This window comes from Gobius niger, assembly GCF_951799975.1.
Source record: "Gobius niger genome assembly, chromosome: 5".
NCBI classification, from domain to species: domain Eukaryota; kingdom Metazoa; phylum Chordata; class Actinopteri; order Gobiiformes; family Gobiidae; genus Gobius; species Gobius niger.
This window is the reverse complement of record NC_136856.1, coordinates 9,672,000-9,690,338: the sequence shown is the minus strand read 5'-3', so window position 1 is coordinate 9,690,338 and position 18,339 is coordinate 9,672,000. Positions and strand designations below refer to the sequence as shown.

General features: G+C 39.8%; 1 protein-coding gene across 1 annotated transcript in view; it reads left to right on the top strand.

The window, feature by feature from the left end:
- tenm1 (teneurin transmembrane protein 1) overlaps positions 1 to 18,339 on the top strand; it is a 464,310-nt gene that overhangs the window by 253,828 nt on the left and 192,143 nt on the right. Inside the window, exon 8 of the mRNA XM_079556162.1 lies at positions 6,560 to 6,767. Within this exon, the coding sequence (XP_079412288.1) occupies positions 6,560 to 6,767 (208 nt within the window). The remainder of the gene's footprint in view (positions 1 to 6,559; positions 6,768 to 18,339) is intronic.

Below are 18,339 nucleotides of genomic sequence, written 5' to 3'. Positions count from 1 at the left end.
ATAGTGACAAGGACAATTCCATTCGCACAAAAGAAAAAAAGAGAACTATATGTATATTTACTTAACCCTCAAGATGTATGTATATATCCATATACATGGATCCCATGTTTCAAGATAATCTGATTCATTATTATTTACTGATTGCGGAGACATTGGGATTTCAATATGTAGATATGAAGTGGCTTCGTTTGTTGTTGTTTGTCTTTTTTTGTCACTTTTTCACCTCACTTTTTTGTTGCGTTTCCGTCACTCTTTAGCCGTGTGTTTTTGTCGCTTTTTTATTGTGTTATTGCTGTTTTTTAGCACATTTTTTATTTCCGCTTTTTTTGTTTTTATATTTAGGTTATGCCAGACTGGACAAAAATGTGCTCGGTTCACGTGGGGGATACGAGGTTAAAAATATTGTATATTGCAATAAAGATTTGGCCACATACTACGCAGGCCTGTCTTGAACACATTTAAAAGTGTCATTTAAATTCCTGCCTCTTTACTACAGAATCAGGCAGGGTAAAACGCTCTCTTGAAGCATATGACAAATGTATTGTTGGGTAAAGCATTAATGGCTATATTCCCTTTGGCAGCGCGTAAACATCCGTTACTATTGATTAATTTCCTCTGTCGGCATCAACAGCAGTCGCATGTCCGCACCTGCTCCTCAGCGTGAGCCCTCGCCGTACAGCTTCACCTATACAACCAAGCTGCTTCCTCTGCCACCGCCGCCATATGGGAAATAAGCATGACGGATTTCTCAATATAGAAAGTGTGGTGGAGGTGGCTTCGTTAGCGCCGTCTCGCTTTAAAAGTTTAACAGGCTAAACAAGAGCGATTGTGATCACTGTTGTGCTGTATCCCCCGCAGAAAACAAACTGCATGTAAGAAGGCTTAAATGGGAGTAAATAATGTAGTGTCAGACCGACTCGTGCTGCAGATTAGTCACGGAAAAAATAAGAGCGGACCGTTCGGATCAACCTGAAAGAGGAGAAATCGCGCCGCTAACTCAGTTCTTTGTACGCTTGACAATGCTGGGTAGTTTGTGTCTGGGTATTGATTGCGATGGCGATTATTAAGTGAAAGATGATCGAGCGAAAGGCTTTATCCATGCAAGCAGACAGGATTCATGGGTAGATATTATGTAGTGTTGATTTTTTTTTCTTTCATGTTGAAGGATAGCGGCTGTTGTTCGGGCCCATAACTTGATTCCACCTTCTCTTTTAGCATAAGACAGCTTTTGTTCACTGAGTCAGGTGACAGTGCTGTGTGGAGAGGGTACTCAGACATGTGAAGACACCATTTAAGTGGTTTATCTGTCATGACAAGCTATTGCTTAATCATTGTAATCATTATTGACGCTGCAACGAGAAGTAAAACCCTCCCCACTCACAGCAGCTGCCAAAAAGTAAATTCGATATTGTTTTTTCTCGCTTTTGAAATGATAGTTTTCGCTCGATGGTTGAGTTTCGCTTTTCGCCCATCATACCGGTTCATTATCGGAAAACCACGAGCTCTGAGGGAGTCTCACACCTCTGCCTTCAGAAGATTTTTGCTTTTTTTTTTTTTTTTCCTTATTGTTAAATCTCCCTGCCTTTCATAATGTGCCTCACAGTTACCTTGTCCCTGTTCTTCTGTGCAATAATGGCTGTCGACAAAACAAGTTATGCTTGTACTTGTGAAATGCATTGTAAGTCAGCTTTTGTTTAACAGCCTTGACTCCAGCATCCCCGACTTATATGGATGCCATTTATGTTCAAAGATTTGCCGCTACAGTAATGCACTATAGATATACAGCGGCGCAAACATGAGGTATTGTTTTGTACCTGGGTGAAAAAACAATGATTGATTTTACCCTTGAAGTGGTAGGCCTTTTTGTGTTAGTTTCTATCACACAATTCAGATGCATGCATTATTCTGTATCTATAGTGCATAAACAACTCTTCGTCTTTCAAAAGGAAAAGCTATATCGGCCAGAGCTGATGGATATAAGACAACGAAATCAAACTGAGAGCTGAATCCGGTGATGATAAACAGTCATACCGTGTCCTATTGGTCAGGGGAAATAATTACTGAACACTAGTTTATTCAATGACAAAATAATATATTCAGAATCCCCCCCTATTTTGTTCTATGTCAAGTAAAATAGACCCAACAGAGACCTGGCTCCTCTGTCCATCATTTAGATTTAGTTTTACACATCAAAACTACCTGAACATGAAGCTACTGAGCAAATGTGAAAAAAGATTATTGCCGAGTTGCTTTGATCATGATTTCAACTTCATAGGCGTGTTAAATGTTTATTCATCAATAATTTGGGGTAACAAAGTCAATTCTTGGGTGATGGTGGGTCCCGACGCCATTCCAGTCAAGAACCCCTGCTCTGTAACACTTAATTTTACACTAGCCTCAGAGTACCTGCCTAATTTAGTACAATATAATGTGCCTTGTAACAATCTAATAACTTGTACCTATGGTTTTAGATACACAATGTATTTGTAGTGTGGAGGTACATAAGGTAATAACACACAAGACCATGGGCCCGATCTTGTGCATCAAAACGCAGACGATAGCGTGATTTTTGCGCTCAGTAGGAGCGCACTTTGTGATCTTGCCACTCCAGACTTAGCGCATTTAAGTGGGTGGAGACACACATATTTTCCTCCAACCAGATCGACTCCGCGTCCAGGAGAGTGGTTGTGTGGGGGTGAACATGTGCTTTTGTTTTGCTTCGCGTTCACGCCAATCGCGGGCCAATCCGCGCCACAGCGGAAGCTGTAGCTGTTTTTCTCTCGAGACGTGAACATGGTTTAGCTCACGATGGTGTAAATAAAGTTTTTAGTTTGACCTGTGAGAGCCTAAGGCTTAAGAAAGAACGCAAGACAGCGCAATGTAAACGAGGAAGTGAATGTCAGCGGTGTTTCCATCAGTGCAGTCACCTCCTCTTATGACGCCCCCTCACAGGTGGCGGAGGCCAGCCTGCGCCGCCCCGTGCACCGCCACAAGATCTGGCCCCATAAGTCTAACACGAACCTTAAGCAGGGGCTAAGCTAACCTAACCCTAAGGCAGAGGTAGGCAACGTCAGGCCCAGGGGTCAAATCCGGCCCTCCAGCACAGAACCTCTGGCCCCCAATATGATTTTGAGAAATATTATTATGCAAATAAGGGATCAAATACATGTTAAAGGGGCTAGATGCAAGTTAGCCATTTTATACTCACTACTGCCACCTCAGGTCATACATGTAACTGCAGCTTCTATATTAGGCTCGTGCATGACGGCAATTCAGACCTGAATTAACACCTTTTTGAGTGACAGTGCAGGATTTTTGAGGCAGTTGTGGTAAATATGTCTGGGCTCATTCTACACCTTAGGACATTGTTGGAACATGTAGGGGGAGGAAAATGCATTATTTTAGCATTTTTAAACATGTATAGTCCCTTTAAAGTACTCTAAAAATGCGAGAAATAGAGTATTTTTATAGAGTATTTTTTAAATGTCCTCGCAGAACATCCCACTTGGTCATATATAATGTAAAACAGTGATTCTCAACTGGTGGGTCTGGACTCAAAAGTGCCTGTAGGGAACTTTTTTTCCATTATTTTCCATCTGAAACTACACCGAAACACACTGGAGTCTGTTAAAATGTATATAATTGGGTTGTTTTTATCATAATTTCAGTCTTAAAACAAATCTACGGCATTTTCAATAAAAATGAGTGTTAAATACAATATTTAATAAAATATATGACAAATTACAGTTTTTTTTGGGTCGTATCTTGTTATTAAGGTAATGGTAGGTCTCGGAGCCAGACCACTTTAGAAGCACTGATGTAAAACGTTGGCATTTGCAGAAAATGGTTCTTAACTTTAGGCTACAATGGTGAGGTCCTTGGTGTTTTGGCAATGATGAATATCGGCCCTCCGTGATGCAAACATTATTCCATTGTGTATTTACTGCATAGGTGCAAGTTATTACAGACTGTAACAAAGCAAATTGCATTGTACTAAATTATGTTTAGTACAATGTATCAAGGTAGTGTAAAATTGAGTGTAACCCACTGCTCTGTCTATCCTGTATCTGGGAGGGTTTCCCTTTCATACTCAATATCAATAGTGTCCTCCAGCGAAGTAGTAATAATAATAATGATGATAATAATGATACCCTTCCGTATACACTCACTCACTCACTCACTCACACACACGCACTACCGACCAAACCTAGCTCAAGATCTGATCTCATTGGCATTGAAGGATAGGTCTAATCCAGAGGAAAACTATTTCAGGGACAATAAGGCATACCTCACCTTACTATTTTAAGGGCAAATGGCAAGAAAATAATTTGAATCTTCTTTTCTTCTTTGCGTCTACGAGAACATGTTACGTAAGCATATCTGGGGAGGATCACCAAAAGCACTGTTGTGGGATCGCTGCTGTGACATCGGAAGACACATATCCACACAAACTAACACGACCGCTGGTATACACAGAGTCGTGCAACATTGTGCCGCGCAAGACAGAAATACAAGACTCGGAGTCATCGGCTTTTTTTATAATACGGGCTCTCGTCTGCATGAAGTGCTCTAATTAGCTGTTTTTGACACCGGTGTCACACGCAGCCCTCCGGGGGAATCAAACTCAGCAAGCGCACGCTGGTTCAAGGGGATGGAGAGAGGGGGCGGCGGGGGAGGGCGGGGGTTGGGGGATTGTGAGTGAAAGGAGAAAAAGCGGAAAGGTTTAGACAGATAAAATAATAGTCTGTTACATATGAAAACTTGTGTGGTAAAAGTGTGCCCGTTCAGCTAGCGCGGCGTCAATTTGTACAACCCACTGAGCGGCGCATGTGGCAGGAGACTGAACTAATTGTGATGGAGCTTTCAACAGGTTGTATTTGTTGCTAAGAACTAGTCGACAAAGCAAGCTGCAATTTACAAATGAATAAATAGAGTTGTGAAATGGGGTGGCGTGGGAGACCGGGGCTATTTGTTTTTTTCATCAACAGAAAATCCCACAAGAGTCAGACCTGCATTAAAGGAAAGCTTGAACCCTTGACTTGACGTGAAATTTCATAAACCTTTGTAGCTTTTTTGCTTTTTGAGATCAAAAGACAACATGGGCCCGATCTTGTGCATCAAAACGGAGACGATAGCGTGACATTTTGCGCTCAGTAGGAGCCCTTTGTGATCTTGCCACTCCAGACTTAGCGCATTTAAGTGGGTGGAGACACACATTTTCCTCCAACCAGATCGACTCCGTGTCCAGGAGAGTGGTTGTGTGGGAGTGTGAGGTGAACATGTGCTTTTGTTTTGCTTCGTGTTCACGTCAAGCGCGGGCCGATCCGTGCCACAGCGGACGCTGTAGCTCTTTTTCTCTCGAGACGTGAACATCATTTAGCTCACGATGGGGTAAATAAAGTTTTTAGTTTGACCTGTGAGAGCCTAAGGCTTTAGAAAGAACGCAAGACAGCGCAACGTAAACGAGGAAGTGAATGTCAGCCGTGTTTCCATCAGTGCAGTCACCTCCTCTTGTGACGCCTCCTCACAGGTGGCCGAGGCGAATGGCACATATAGCGCCGCCACTCGGAAAATAATTTGCCAAGAGCCTGCGCCGCCCCGTCCGCCGCCACAAGGTCTGGCCCCATGTGTTTTAAAGCAGTCACAATGCTCTGCTCTATGAGGTGTAAAATGTACAAATTAACTAAAATGACCCAAACATACGCTAATGTTAAAATAAAATGATCATAAAAACATATGAGACACAATTGAAAAAAAAATGTAACACCATGTTATACCCCATGTGACAAATAACCCCTCAGTTTTTGTGACAAATAGCCCCGAGTGTCCACTTTACGAACAGTGTAAGCTAGCTAACAACTGATTTAGCATGTTAGCTCAAAAAATGGCTCAAATCAAAGCTAACATGTGTATCTTTCAGATCAGTGTCTTTTGTTTAAGGCACTAACTAAAGGAAAGCTCTCACTACAAAAATAACCCAAACATTAAAGTTTGGGAAAAGGCATAAAAACAATTCAAATGTGTCCTGTCCTCGTGTCCTCGAATTATTATTGGAAGGACCATTACACATATTATATATCAGTACCAGCGTACAGCGCCCTCTAGTATGGCTATAAAAAGCAATGCAAAATTACCCCGCATGACAAATAGCCCTGGTCTCCCCTAATAGATAGATAGATAGATAGATAGATAGATAGATAGATAGATAGATAGATAGATAGATAGATAGATAGATAGATAGATAGATAGATAGATAGATAGATAGATAGATAGATAGATAGATAGATAGTTCTCTTTCCCTATTTATTTATTTATTTATTTTTTTACAGTGCATGCAAATCTGTTTCCCAGTTGTTGTTTTTTTATGCAGGCATTTTTCCAATTGCATCCCATTGGCAGATTCACAAAAGCTTACTCAACAACAGCCACACACCGCTGCACCCGGGTTGGATTGCAAATATCCCCAGCATTAATGCAGGTTTTTGTGGATTCCTGTCTCGTCCCCGAGCGCTTGTATATTAGCTGTTCTGGTCTGATAGTGTTACCGTATTGTTTTCAGTTCGACTTTGTGAAGCTGTTGGATGGCAAGGCCCTGCCCAGGTCGCTGACTGATCCGGTCTCTGCTGCCAAAACCCCCAAAGGGCTCCTCCTGAGTGGGCTGCAGGAGACCGGCTTCATCGAGTACATGGACCCTGGAACATGGCACCTGGCTCTCTACAACGACGGGAGAAACCTCGAGCAAGTCTTACTGCACAGCACGCCAATAGGTAAGAGTCAACAATTTTCATTTCATTTCATATTTTAGGGCTACAAGTTTTGTTGGAAAACCCATTCTCTTTGACTGGAGTGGGCTAATTCTCCCCATGTGCTAGGGTGAAATGATGCAACATGATTTAATTTGATTTAATGATATAATTTAATATTGCCACCTTATTATGAACATTGCTGGTGTGCTACCATCCCTTCCATTAGTTCACGTTTGATATCACCCACCTTGCCCCCAGTGTCTGTGCACATTGGTGTGTGAATGGGTGACTGGTTCCTTGCTGTAAAGTGCTTTGAGTACCTAATGTAGGTGGAAAAGTACTATATATGTTCAGACCATTTACCATGATATGAAGGTACTGACAAGTGCAGTTCCCAATTCCAAGAAAAGCTTTTGTTCTTGCTCAAAACCATTCCTTCCCTATATTTATTTATTCTAACACATAAATTAAGAATTATTAGATGCTTGACCACTTAACTGCCACCTTAGGGTTAGGGTTTACAATTATTTACATCCAAATGTCAAAGCATATTGACTGGAGAGCTTACAGCCTATACGCCAATGTGATACCTAATTTGAAAGCCAAGCCTTTCTAGTTCCTAAAAATATGTGTGAGATCTGTGTGAGTGAAACAAGACTTACGTTACACTTGCTGCTCTTAACCATAATTATATCCTGATTAGGGTTAAAGGAACGAGCTTAATATAGAAGGTGCAGTTACACGTATGACCTGAGGTGGCAGTAGTGAGTATAAAATGGCGAACTTGCATCTAGCCCCTTTAAGATTACTCTCTCGTGCTATGATGAAAAAATATAATCACATCATCTGTTAAAGTCCAAATCCTATGTCTGACCACAATACAATACCCTCCTCCAAAGATCTGTCCAGTCTGACAAGAAATGACAACATGACATTGAAATGTGGGCTTATATGGATTTACTTTTTTCATTATTGTTATTTCTGTGTGTCAGAATTACTGTCGTTATTGAAACAGATGCTTAATCATATCCTGTGTTGTCATCTTGGCTCATGACACAAACCCCATGAACTTAAAATATTTCCGTCTAAGTAGAACTACATACACTTGGTATCGAGCCAACTGTATTGCATTGGAGCTACAGCAAAGCAAACCCTGACAGCTTCCAAAGCATGACTCACAGTTCTTTCTGTCCTGGCCAGTCAGACACATCGATTTTATACCTTTTCACACATGTCCTCCAGAGACTGTTTTAGATTATTTTTTTGACCATTTTATTTTTACCTTGCCCAATTTTATTCAGTGTGTGTGGACATAGATGTCTGGAGTTATAGTCTTGGCGGCGATACTGTCTTGTGGGACAGTGCGAGACGCGGCAAACCCTCACAGTAAAAAGGTCTGGGGTTTGACTCCCAGTGGCCTTTTTTGTGTGGAGTTTGCTTGTTCTCATGATGTCTTCATAGGTTTCCTTCAGTTGCAATAGTTTCATCCACTATTGAAATAGATTCAAACTTTATTTTTTTTTTAAAAGAGCTGGATTGTCTTTTTCATGACAGCATAATATAAAACACACAAACACTGATCAGGACATAGCATTTGAAGACACTGTTATCAGTTTTACACACACCAAACGTTTCTTGTGTTCTTTTTTTCTTTCTTTTTTCTTTTTTTTCCGTTTCATTAAAGATGCTTTACCCTACAAGTTCAAAGAGCATCTGTCCGCAGAAAAGCTCTATCCTCCATGTTTTTTTCAGTAATCTTCTATGCATTTTTTAGAGATGCACCAATCCAGCTTGTTGGCTTCCAACACCAATATCCACCTTATCCGATATTAACCGATACCAAGAGACTTGCTTAAAAGTGATTTTCTTTGAGTTAAAAAGTGAAGGACCTTTTTATCTCCATAGTTAAATTCAATGTATCTTTTTTATTTGAGCATCTGAGTTCCACAAAGTTCTACACTGGAACAGAGTTCAGCACAGTAATCAAAGCCAAAGAGAGATACATGCGCAGGTGAATAAGTAAATAATACATAACGTGGATATCTGATGCTCAAAAGGAAGGGTAGGGAGAAGCTTAAGCTTGTTAGCGCCTACCCCCTTTTGTGCTTGAGAAATAGATACATTCATTTACTATGCATAATCAAGAAGATATTTACATTGTGAAATCAGTCAAGCCTGATCTTTTCTTGTGTTACAGATCAATAATCAATTGTACTGTATCTAGTAATAAACAAATGGAAAAACATTTAACAAGGATCGCTGGCTTGTCAACAACACTATCCTTGGGACAGGCTATTTTACATGAATATGAACAGCTCACATAATGTGACCTGATCATTACTACTTGTGCATTACGAACATGTTAGGTCAGTTATTCTTTATCAGCATTTCATAAACTAAACATAAAAACTTGGCCAAGTCTTTTTTTTCATTTATTTATTTATTTAATATGGACTTAGCAGAACCAGATGCTTTGTTTAAAGTGTTATAGCGCATGTGCTAATTTTCAAAACCTGTCCATAGGGGGCTTTTTGCTACAATACAATAATAAAACACATAATAAAACACATATTTGGCTACTTTAGGTATTGTTGGTAGCCACAGCAGTTTGTACGGCGATCAAAAATACATTTGCAGAGGTTAAAAACATATATATATATATAAAGACTATAGCTGTCTTAAGGCAGAGTCACTTCCTTCATAACGGGCGGCCATCTTGCCACAGGGAAGCTTTCTGACGAGCTCTGTGGTATCTGAAGTAAGGTACGAACACAAATCCTCTTATCTCGCTGAAATCTTGACGGATTTACAAACGGTTTGGTTTATTAGAAACGTAATTAACCTGGCTATAATTCTGGATTATCTATTTTTAGAACATGTTGAAAAAAAGATTTTCAGTGTATGCATACATCTCTGAGGTTTATAACAAACCAAACAGTTATGGTTATTTACCATGTTTTATGGTACTTGCACCATAAAACACAATGTTATGAGTCAGCGAGCTCCCTGTGGCAAGATGGCCGCCGTGCGGACGTCGCCCTCTATTGGCCCGCAGCGCGTATGAGACATCTAGCCTTTATATATGTCTATGGTTAGCGATTTAATTCTCCAGGTTCTGCCCTTCAGCATGCCCATGTTTACTTAGATTTAGTTGGTTCAAGTTGCGTTCTTAAGGTGTCAGCATCACCTATTTGTAGCCGGTACCTTGTATGGTATTTTTTTTTTCAGTATCGTTCCATCATCCAATACCGGTATCGGATCAGTTCATAGTGTTTTTGTAAACATACAATCGTGTTGTGTCGGGTAACAAGCCAGTGTCCTTTCATGCTCTTATACATGCACAAAGTTAGCACCAGGACTATAAAAAGGGGTAATTAAGTCAATCAGGCAAGGCAAGGCAACTTTATTTATACCGCGCATTTCGTACACAAGGCAACTCAATGCGCCTATCAATCAGCACGATGTTTAAATATGGGTTGCTCTTTGTGTACAATAGGTGCCAGCCTTGCCCGCTAAAACCTTTAATGTCAGCAATGTTATGGCCTTACAGTATTTTGACATAGCATTCTTCCTGTATTTCATACCTTCACAGTTCCAGTCACTCTATATCTCCCCCTCAGCAGCATACGCTTGTCCCCATTGCAACCCTCCTGTCAAAACGCAGAAAAACACCAGGACTGAAGCCAGCAGTGCTTTGAAACTCATTGACATTTGAAGGGAACTTTTCTTATTATGGGAGTGAGCTTGGCATGGCAGCAGACAACGGTAGGAGAAGGGGAGGACAGCTCCTGTAGTAATGACAGGCCTGGCTAACTGCGGCTCATTGCTCTGACACACACGGATGGCAATGTAAATGGAAGGACGTGAATAATGTACAAGGCTGGGTTTCGGACAAGCGATAATTACCACGCAGCGCGCTACACTCGCACTTTGGCCGGTCGGCGAAACAGACTGTTGAAATAACAAGGAAAAGCAGAGGGATATAATTGCAGGTACGCGCATAATAAACCAGACAGAGGTTTACCATTTGTGATGATAAGCTCATGTTGGTGTAATATAGGTAATCATACTTAAAGCCGCGTCGTGTTTCACCCAATAGATAGAAAGAAATACATTTATTTTATTAGGAGATGTTGACTAAAGGCAGCCAAATATAGGATTAAAACAAGTTAAGCATAGCATTTTCTGTGTCTAGCTGGTCATATTTTTTCTAGTTTGGGTTTAGAAAGCTTCTAAAAATGGGGGGAGACCTAAAAGAAAGAAAGAAAAAGAAACAATGCTACTGTTAACCTAGATCTGTCACTGGTCTGGATGGACCGACTTTGATGTAAAAAGAGGATCATGGTCAGAGCAATAAATAATTCAGAACTATTAGGGATGCACAATATATCGCAAAAAATATAGTATCAACGCTTTTTTTTTGCAAACTCAGCCAAAAAAAGTAACAATGCATTAAACTAGCTAAACATACTAACTTAGTTCAATTTTAGTCTTGTTTTGGTCCTGATGAAGTCTTGTTTTGACGCAATTTGCTGAAAAACCAGTTACTCTCGTCTTGTGTTTAATTAGAATGGAACATATAATATCATAGTTTCGTGAAACATTGCTATAATATCGTTATCGCATTGTTGCACAGCCGCATATCGCAAATTACGCTAACATCGTTCAGCCCTAAAATTAATCTATCTTTCGATTCACGAGTCCCCAAAATGACATCCATAATAGGAAAATATGACTGAAACGTGACAATAGACCAGCTTTAAAGGGGCTAGATGCAAGTTGGCCATTTTATACTCACTACTGCCACCTCAGGTCATACGTGTAACTGCACCTTCTATATTAAGCACGGACCCGAAGTAACAGCATTTTGAGTGACAGTGCAGGATTTTAGAGGCAGTTGTGGGGAACAGGTCTGGGCTCATTCTACATATTAGGACATGGCTGGAAAATGTAGGAGGAGGAAAAGACTTAGTTTTAGCATTTTTAAACTCCTTATAGTCCCTTAAAATCAGTGTTTAGTTCCCTTCCACATATCCAGAAGCATTAGAATTTACGAGAAGGCTGAAATATAAGAACTGCTAAGCTAATACAAGAATTAGATGCGTTGTAGAACGTGTTTGCTGAGGCCTAGACTACAGGGTAAGCTGGTTTTGAAATCTTAAATCCCAGTGTAAGAGGAATATGCAGTTGCTTGCAAAGGATACTGCCTGTATAATTGCTCTTTTTATGATCCGCCAAACAAATTACCAAAGCAAACCTCAGCCAAAATGAGTGATAGCGATTTGCCAGTTGGAAAACCCTTCCTTGTGTGACACTGTGACAGATCAACAGTGTTCAACATCTGTCTCTGTCCTTTTTTCTTCTGCAAGTATCAAGCTTCAACATCCACATTCAAAGCCTGTGTCTCGAGCTACTGGAAGAAACAAAAAAAAAAAGCAGCATCACAGCGAAAAAACAACATAGCACCTGTCTCAGTCCTCTGCACAGTGACTGACAGCGTGTGGCATCTAAATACAGACTTCATCTCAATCTTCGCAAATATTTGTTGACACTTGTGCCGTCTGTAAAAACTGGAATTTACCGAAACCTATTCTGAGTCACGTATTTTTAGCCCAAGTGGATAAAAGCCCTAACTTTCTTTCTTCGCCATTTTTCTCTATAACTGAAACAAATAGAGAGAAGGCAGATGCGCCCGCGATATCAAAAATAATTAATCAAGAGATTTGGCTTGAAAGGGAAAATATTATTAACGGATTAATGTCAGGGTTCATTTTGTTTCCCATTTACACATCTAACCAGGGCTACGAACACACGCGCTCGCAGTTGTTTAGAGGCAGAGGCAGGAAATCAAAGGCCAATACATTTCAATGAATGTAAATAAACAGGATTCGGAAGCTTTGTAGAAAAACAAGGAGGGATCGAGATGATTGCTCTATAGAAACAGGAATTGCAGGTGCAAATATAAAATCCAAAGGAAATGAGTAAAATATATGAATAGAAAGCAGCACTGAAGGAGATCTATCATGCATCAACTTCTGTGTATAATTTTAACCATGTTCCATCTGTTAATAAACTGCATTAACAATTATTATGCAAATTGTATTTCAGTGCCATTTTTCAGTGAAACTCATGGATGGTATTGTATTATGAAAAACGTGAAATAGTTGAAGGTCTGGGACTAGATATTTCAAGAAAGATTAAGCGTGATCATCGTGGCTGATTCAGAGCCCACACAGGTTTGTGCAGATAAAGGCACAATGAGGATTGTTTCTGCCAGACAAGCACATCAAATATTTGAAGCTGCTGGTGCCTCTGGAGTCTCTCGAACATCAAGGTGTAGGCCTCCCCTAATCAGTTCTTTGAATGCAAACGTCTCCAGAAATACATGAAGATTCATATTCAAACAGTCTTGTTCACTGATGATGTATTTGTCTGGCAGAAACCGTCCTCATTGTGCCTTTATCTGCACAAACCTGTGTGTGCTCTGAATCAGCCACACATCTCTTAACAGTACGATGATTACGCTTAATCTTTCAAGAACTATCAAAGGTTTTCATACCTAGTCTAAGGCATTCAACTATTTCACACTTTTCATAAGCAGAGAGATCCTTTTTCTTTCCTATATTGATTGAAAATGGTGGCCTGCTTGAAAATGGTTGACACCCTTTTTCAGTAGTTTTTAACTGGGCTCACCTGACAACTCATCATCACAGGCGTGAGATTGATGTCAGTGATTTAAAGAGCCCTGAGACACAACACCATCCATGATTTAATTGAAAACATGTTTTAATGCTGTATACATCAACGCTTTGCCTTTCATCTTTGAAGCTTCATCAGCAGCATTGATGATTGTTGTCCGGCAGGAGGCCAAATATAAACCTCCACGACTGTCTGACTAAGAGCTTACACAAACAAGAAATTCACTTTAGGATAGATTGAGTGCACTTTCTATTTTTTTTTTTTTTATATCTAGTAGAAATTAAACACCCTTTTTTTTGTTGCCAAACTGGAGGAAATCTAGGTCAGCAAAAGCCTTGGGGTTTGAGCTCCAATCACCCAGTAACCAGTGCATGCTACACTTTTGTCCTCGGGGCAAACGCGATTCAGCCACCTTCCACCCACCGCCTCCAGTGTGTTTGTGTGATTGGTGGGGGGTTGGGAAAGGCTCTTGGCACGGTACAGCTGCCACATCCCAGTCAATCTACCCCAGGGTAACTGTGGCTACAAAGATTTTTACCAAAATGATGTAGTAGGGAATGAATGATATGATATCTGGCAAGGCAACTATAGACTTTTATACAGTACATAATTAGATACATATACTGGAGAACATTTCCTTTTAGTTATTTATTTATTACAATGAAAACAATGCAATCCTCTTCATAAAAAAGTCCCTCCAAGCAGAAGAGCAGAGTTATTTGAGGCATTGCATATGAAATAACAAGTTGTTTGATAAAAGCAGACCGACACAATGTCACAAACGGTCAAAATAAACGTCATATACCGATACTTTCCTCGAGAGAAAAGAGGGAACTGCAGCGGTGAAGAGCGGGCTCGTGGCTCTGGTCAGCTGCTAACTGTCCTATATCAGTCACAAAACATTACATACCAGTGTGATCATTTTGGAAACGCCCCACAGCAGCTTAGAGGGTGCAGAGTTGACAAAATGCACGTGATAGTGTGGTTTGCAAGCGTGAATACTTTCTGCTCTGTAGCTGGGTTTCAATGCAACATAAACATTGTCTTTGAGGTTTTGTATTGAAATGAGGGCAAGTAAAAATTAATTTGGCTTCTAAGGTAAGAGACAGCAAAGAGTGGGGGGTATCACTTTGATATGTTTGCTTTTGCTGTTGATTACTGACATAAATATAAGATAAAGATATATGTGATATGTGATAATTTATGACCGAGGGGTTTAGGTGGAAGTTAAAAGGATTTTGCCCAACCCCGTATGCGTTTTAAGTAAAGCTTTCACATTAAGAGACACAAAAGACCTTCCAAAATAAAACAAAACATACAATTTTCCACAACCGATAACCAAACTTAAGCTCTCCTTGGACATTTGACATTTATTTAAGTTTAACATTCCTGATCTCGATATTTTTCAACAATCTAAATTTGAAGCCGCCTTTTAAATGTTTTAAACGTTTCAGATGATTTCGTTTTATTCCATAAACTAACCCTTGTACAGAAACACATCTATGTTTTGTATCCTGATGAAATAATGCTTCAAAATCTTAAATATGTTGTTGTTAGATGCTATTTTAAATGGGAATGTTGTTGCCAAAATGTGAGAAAATGCATTTTGGCGAATAAATATGTTTTTTTTTTGTTTTTTTTTAACTACAACCTTCCATATAAAAGTTAGTTGGTGAAAGTGTATCTGTTTAGAGAGCGAAATGGCCCTGCAGTGTCTCCCCTTAAGCAGATTGTGTGGTGTGGCTGGATAAATATTGCTGGATAACAAAATGCATTGTTAAGGAATACTGGCTCCTTCCCACATTTGAGATTAGGATATCAGGAAATAGGAAGGATTAATGAAATAATCTGAAAATAACCATAATGGCTTCAGTGGATAAAACAGGTGGTTATCACTGATTTGGCCCTTTTTTCTTCTTTTTTTTCCCATTTCACATTTCAGACAGATTTTTCTCAAGGTAAAATTGTTTCCTGCCTCTGCTCAGTCCCAAAACAAGTAACACAGACATACAATAATTTGTGATTCGATACTGGCTGTACCTTGTAATGAGATTGCATGTTGTGAAAGTAATTTCCTGGAGTTCAGATCAGAATTCAATCTCACACAAGAACAGAAAGAAATACGTTTCCAAAAACACACACACACAAGAATACCTCTTTGCTAATGTCCAAGCAGGAAAAACAGAGATACATTACGTCATTATCATTACATGGGTAGAGCACACACCTGACCAACTGAGTTTACTTTATTCAACATTTATTAGGGCTTGGGATTGGCACAGAGGCTCATGTCAACCTTTTTTGATTCAACGTTTGGGCTGCACTTAAAGAGTGAGCCTTAACCAAAATAGAGCTTTTTTTTAACCATGTTACAATGTCTCATCACAAACAGACCTGGAGATGTGTTTCAACCCACTTGCACAGCTTTGAGTAATCTTTAGACCTTCACCAGTAGCTCTTCTTAGCATTGCGGTGACAGCTTCCATAATGCACCTTTTCCCAATGAGCTTTTCCTCAGGGGGTGTGGGTTAGTATCCCATACTAACCACAAGTGGTCAAGTGGTTAGTATGGGATACCTTTCAATCCCATACGCTCTCATTGCAAAGTAAAAAGACTCATTATAGCTTCATTATAGCTTCATTATAGCTTCACAATAGCTTCACTATATCCACACAAGAAGCGGGGGGAGTGGACAGAGCTCATGTTTAGTTGGCTCGGAGGATCAGGAAGTGAAACTACCGTATATTTAGTACACTTAATTAAGCACTTAATTTGCTTATTTGACAGGGGCCATGTACAAAATATACTGTATAGCTAATGCTGATTTCTATCCACAGTACCCTGGCAAGTGCATACAGAATCAAAGCACAAATTACAAATAACTGTCAGCAGCATTAGTAACGTTATTAACAATAGCATTTAAAGTTTTGTTTCAGCTGTTTTAGATAAATATTGCATTTTCTAACCAAAAAAGTGTAAGACAGTGATAAAGACGTCTTTAACTTTATACAGCATGATAATAGGGTGGAAATAGCATGGTCACTTTATATTAATGAAAGAGGATGAGGCATTTGCAGCCCGGATTCCATATTATATATTTTCCTAAATTTTGAAAAAGAATTGGGCACCATTTTTACATTCTGATATATGTTCTAACCTTAGCTTAGACGAGTTGTTTTGTGCCTGTCTGGTCTTCACCCGTGCCTTCAGTCACGTAAACACAGCACAGACGGCGTTAGTATTTAGCCTCTCCTCCTCTCCACTATAGCTCCAAACGAGGTGAAGATAGAAGCTACCAAGCTGTTGATTTTCTAAGCGGATAAAAAGGGGAACTATATTGTAAGGCGTAATAATACCAGGAGTAGTTCGACATCCGCGCAGTAATATCTTCACTTTACTGTGCGGAAAGTAATGCAGAAACATATCTCAGTATGTAAAAACGGTGGCCTATTCCTTTAATCTTTGCCTACTTTTTAAAGTTTTAAATGGTGCTGCTCCCCCTCGAGCTTTTGTCTCGTTGACCTCAGAAAAAACAGCTCGAGTCACACCACCCTCGTCCTCCAGAGGACAGTGCCGTGTTCCCAAATGTAAGACCACACTCACCAAATCGTTCCTTCTCCTCTGTGGCCGTAGGTCATTGTAACAGTTTGCCGACAGAGATCCAGGCCTGCACTGAGTTTCCTGTATTTACACGTCTGACAAAGAAATGGCTGCTGTCCAAACAAAACTGTACTCATTAAGGATGGAAGATGTAATAGTGTATGTTCTCTGTCCATGATAGAGAGAGAGAGAGAGAGAGAGAGAGAGAGAGAGAGAGAGAGAGAGAGAGAGGGATGAAGGGGGGAAAGGGAGGGTTCAAAGTGAGAATGAGTGAGAAAGGTAAGCAGAGTGTAAGAGAAGGTGAATTTAGAGTGAATCTTTATTGTTGATGCCTAGTAACATCAATACTATTCCAAGTGGTCAATTAGTTCACATTTCATTAATTCTTTAAATGTATATGTTTATTTTCTAAACATCAACCTGCCCAGGGACTACAGATGTAAATTAGCATATTGTGCTATAACCAGGTACCACTTTCCCCACTTTGTCTTGGTCAATGTGTTCTTGTGCACTGTCCCTGCCAAATAAAAGCATACCATACCATTCTATACCATACCATACCATACCATACCATACCATACCATACCATACCATACCATACCATACCATACCATACCATACCATACCATTCTATACCATACCATACCATACCATACCATACCATACCATACCATTCTATACCATACCATACCATACCATACCATACCATCCTATATCATACCACACCATACCATACCATACCATACCATACCATACCATACCATACCATACCATACCATACCATACCATACCATACCATACCATACCATACCATACCATTCTATACCACACCACACCACACCACACCACAACATACCACAACATACCATACAATACCATACAATACCATACCATAATAGACCATACCTTCTATACCAGACCAGACCAGACTATACCAGACCAGACCAGACCAGACTATACCATACCTTCTATACTATGGCTGAAAGATATATCGTTATCGTATTGATATCGAGATATGAACATTCAAAATATTATAATCAAAAAGCAAGATATAAACAATATAGATTTTCATCAATAAAACTGCACTCTAAAATAAAATTATAACCCATGGTTGTATCGCAGCGATATTCAGATATCTGGCATGAATATCGAGATATGATATATTGTCCATATCGTTCAGCCCTATTCTATGCCTTACCAGACCAGACCAGACCAGACCAGACCAGACCAGACCAGACCATTTTTACCAAGAAACTACTAACTAGTCATGTTTCCTTGTTATGGACTGTCTTT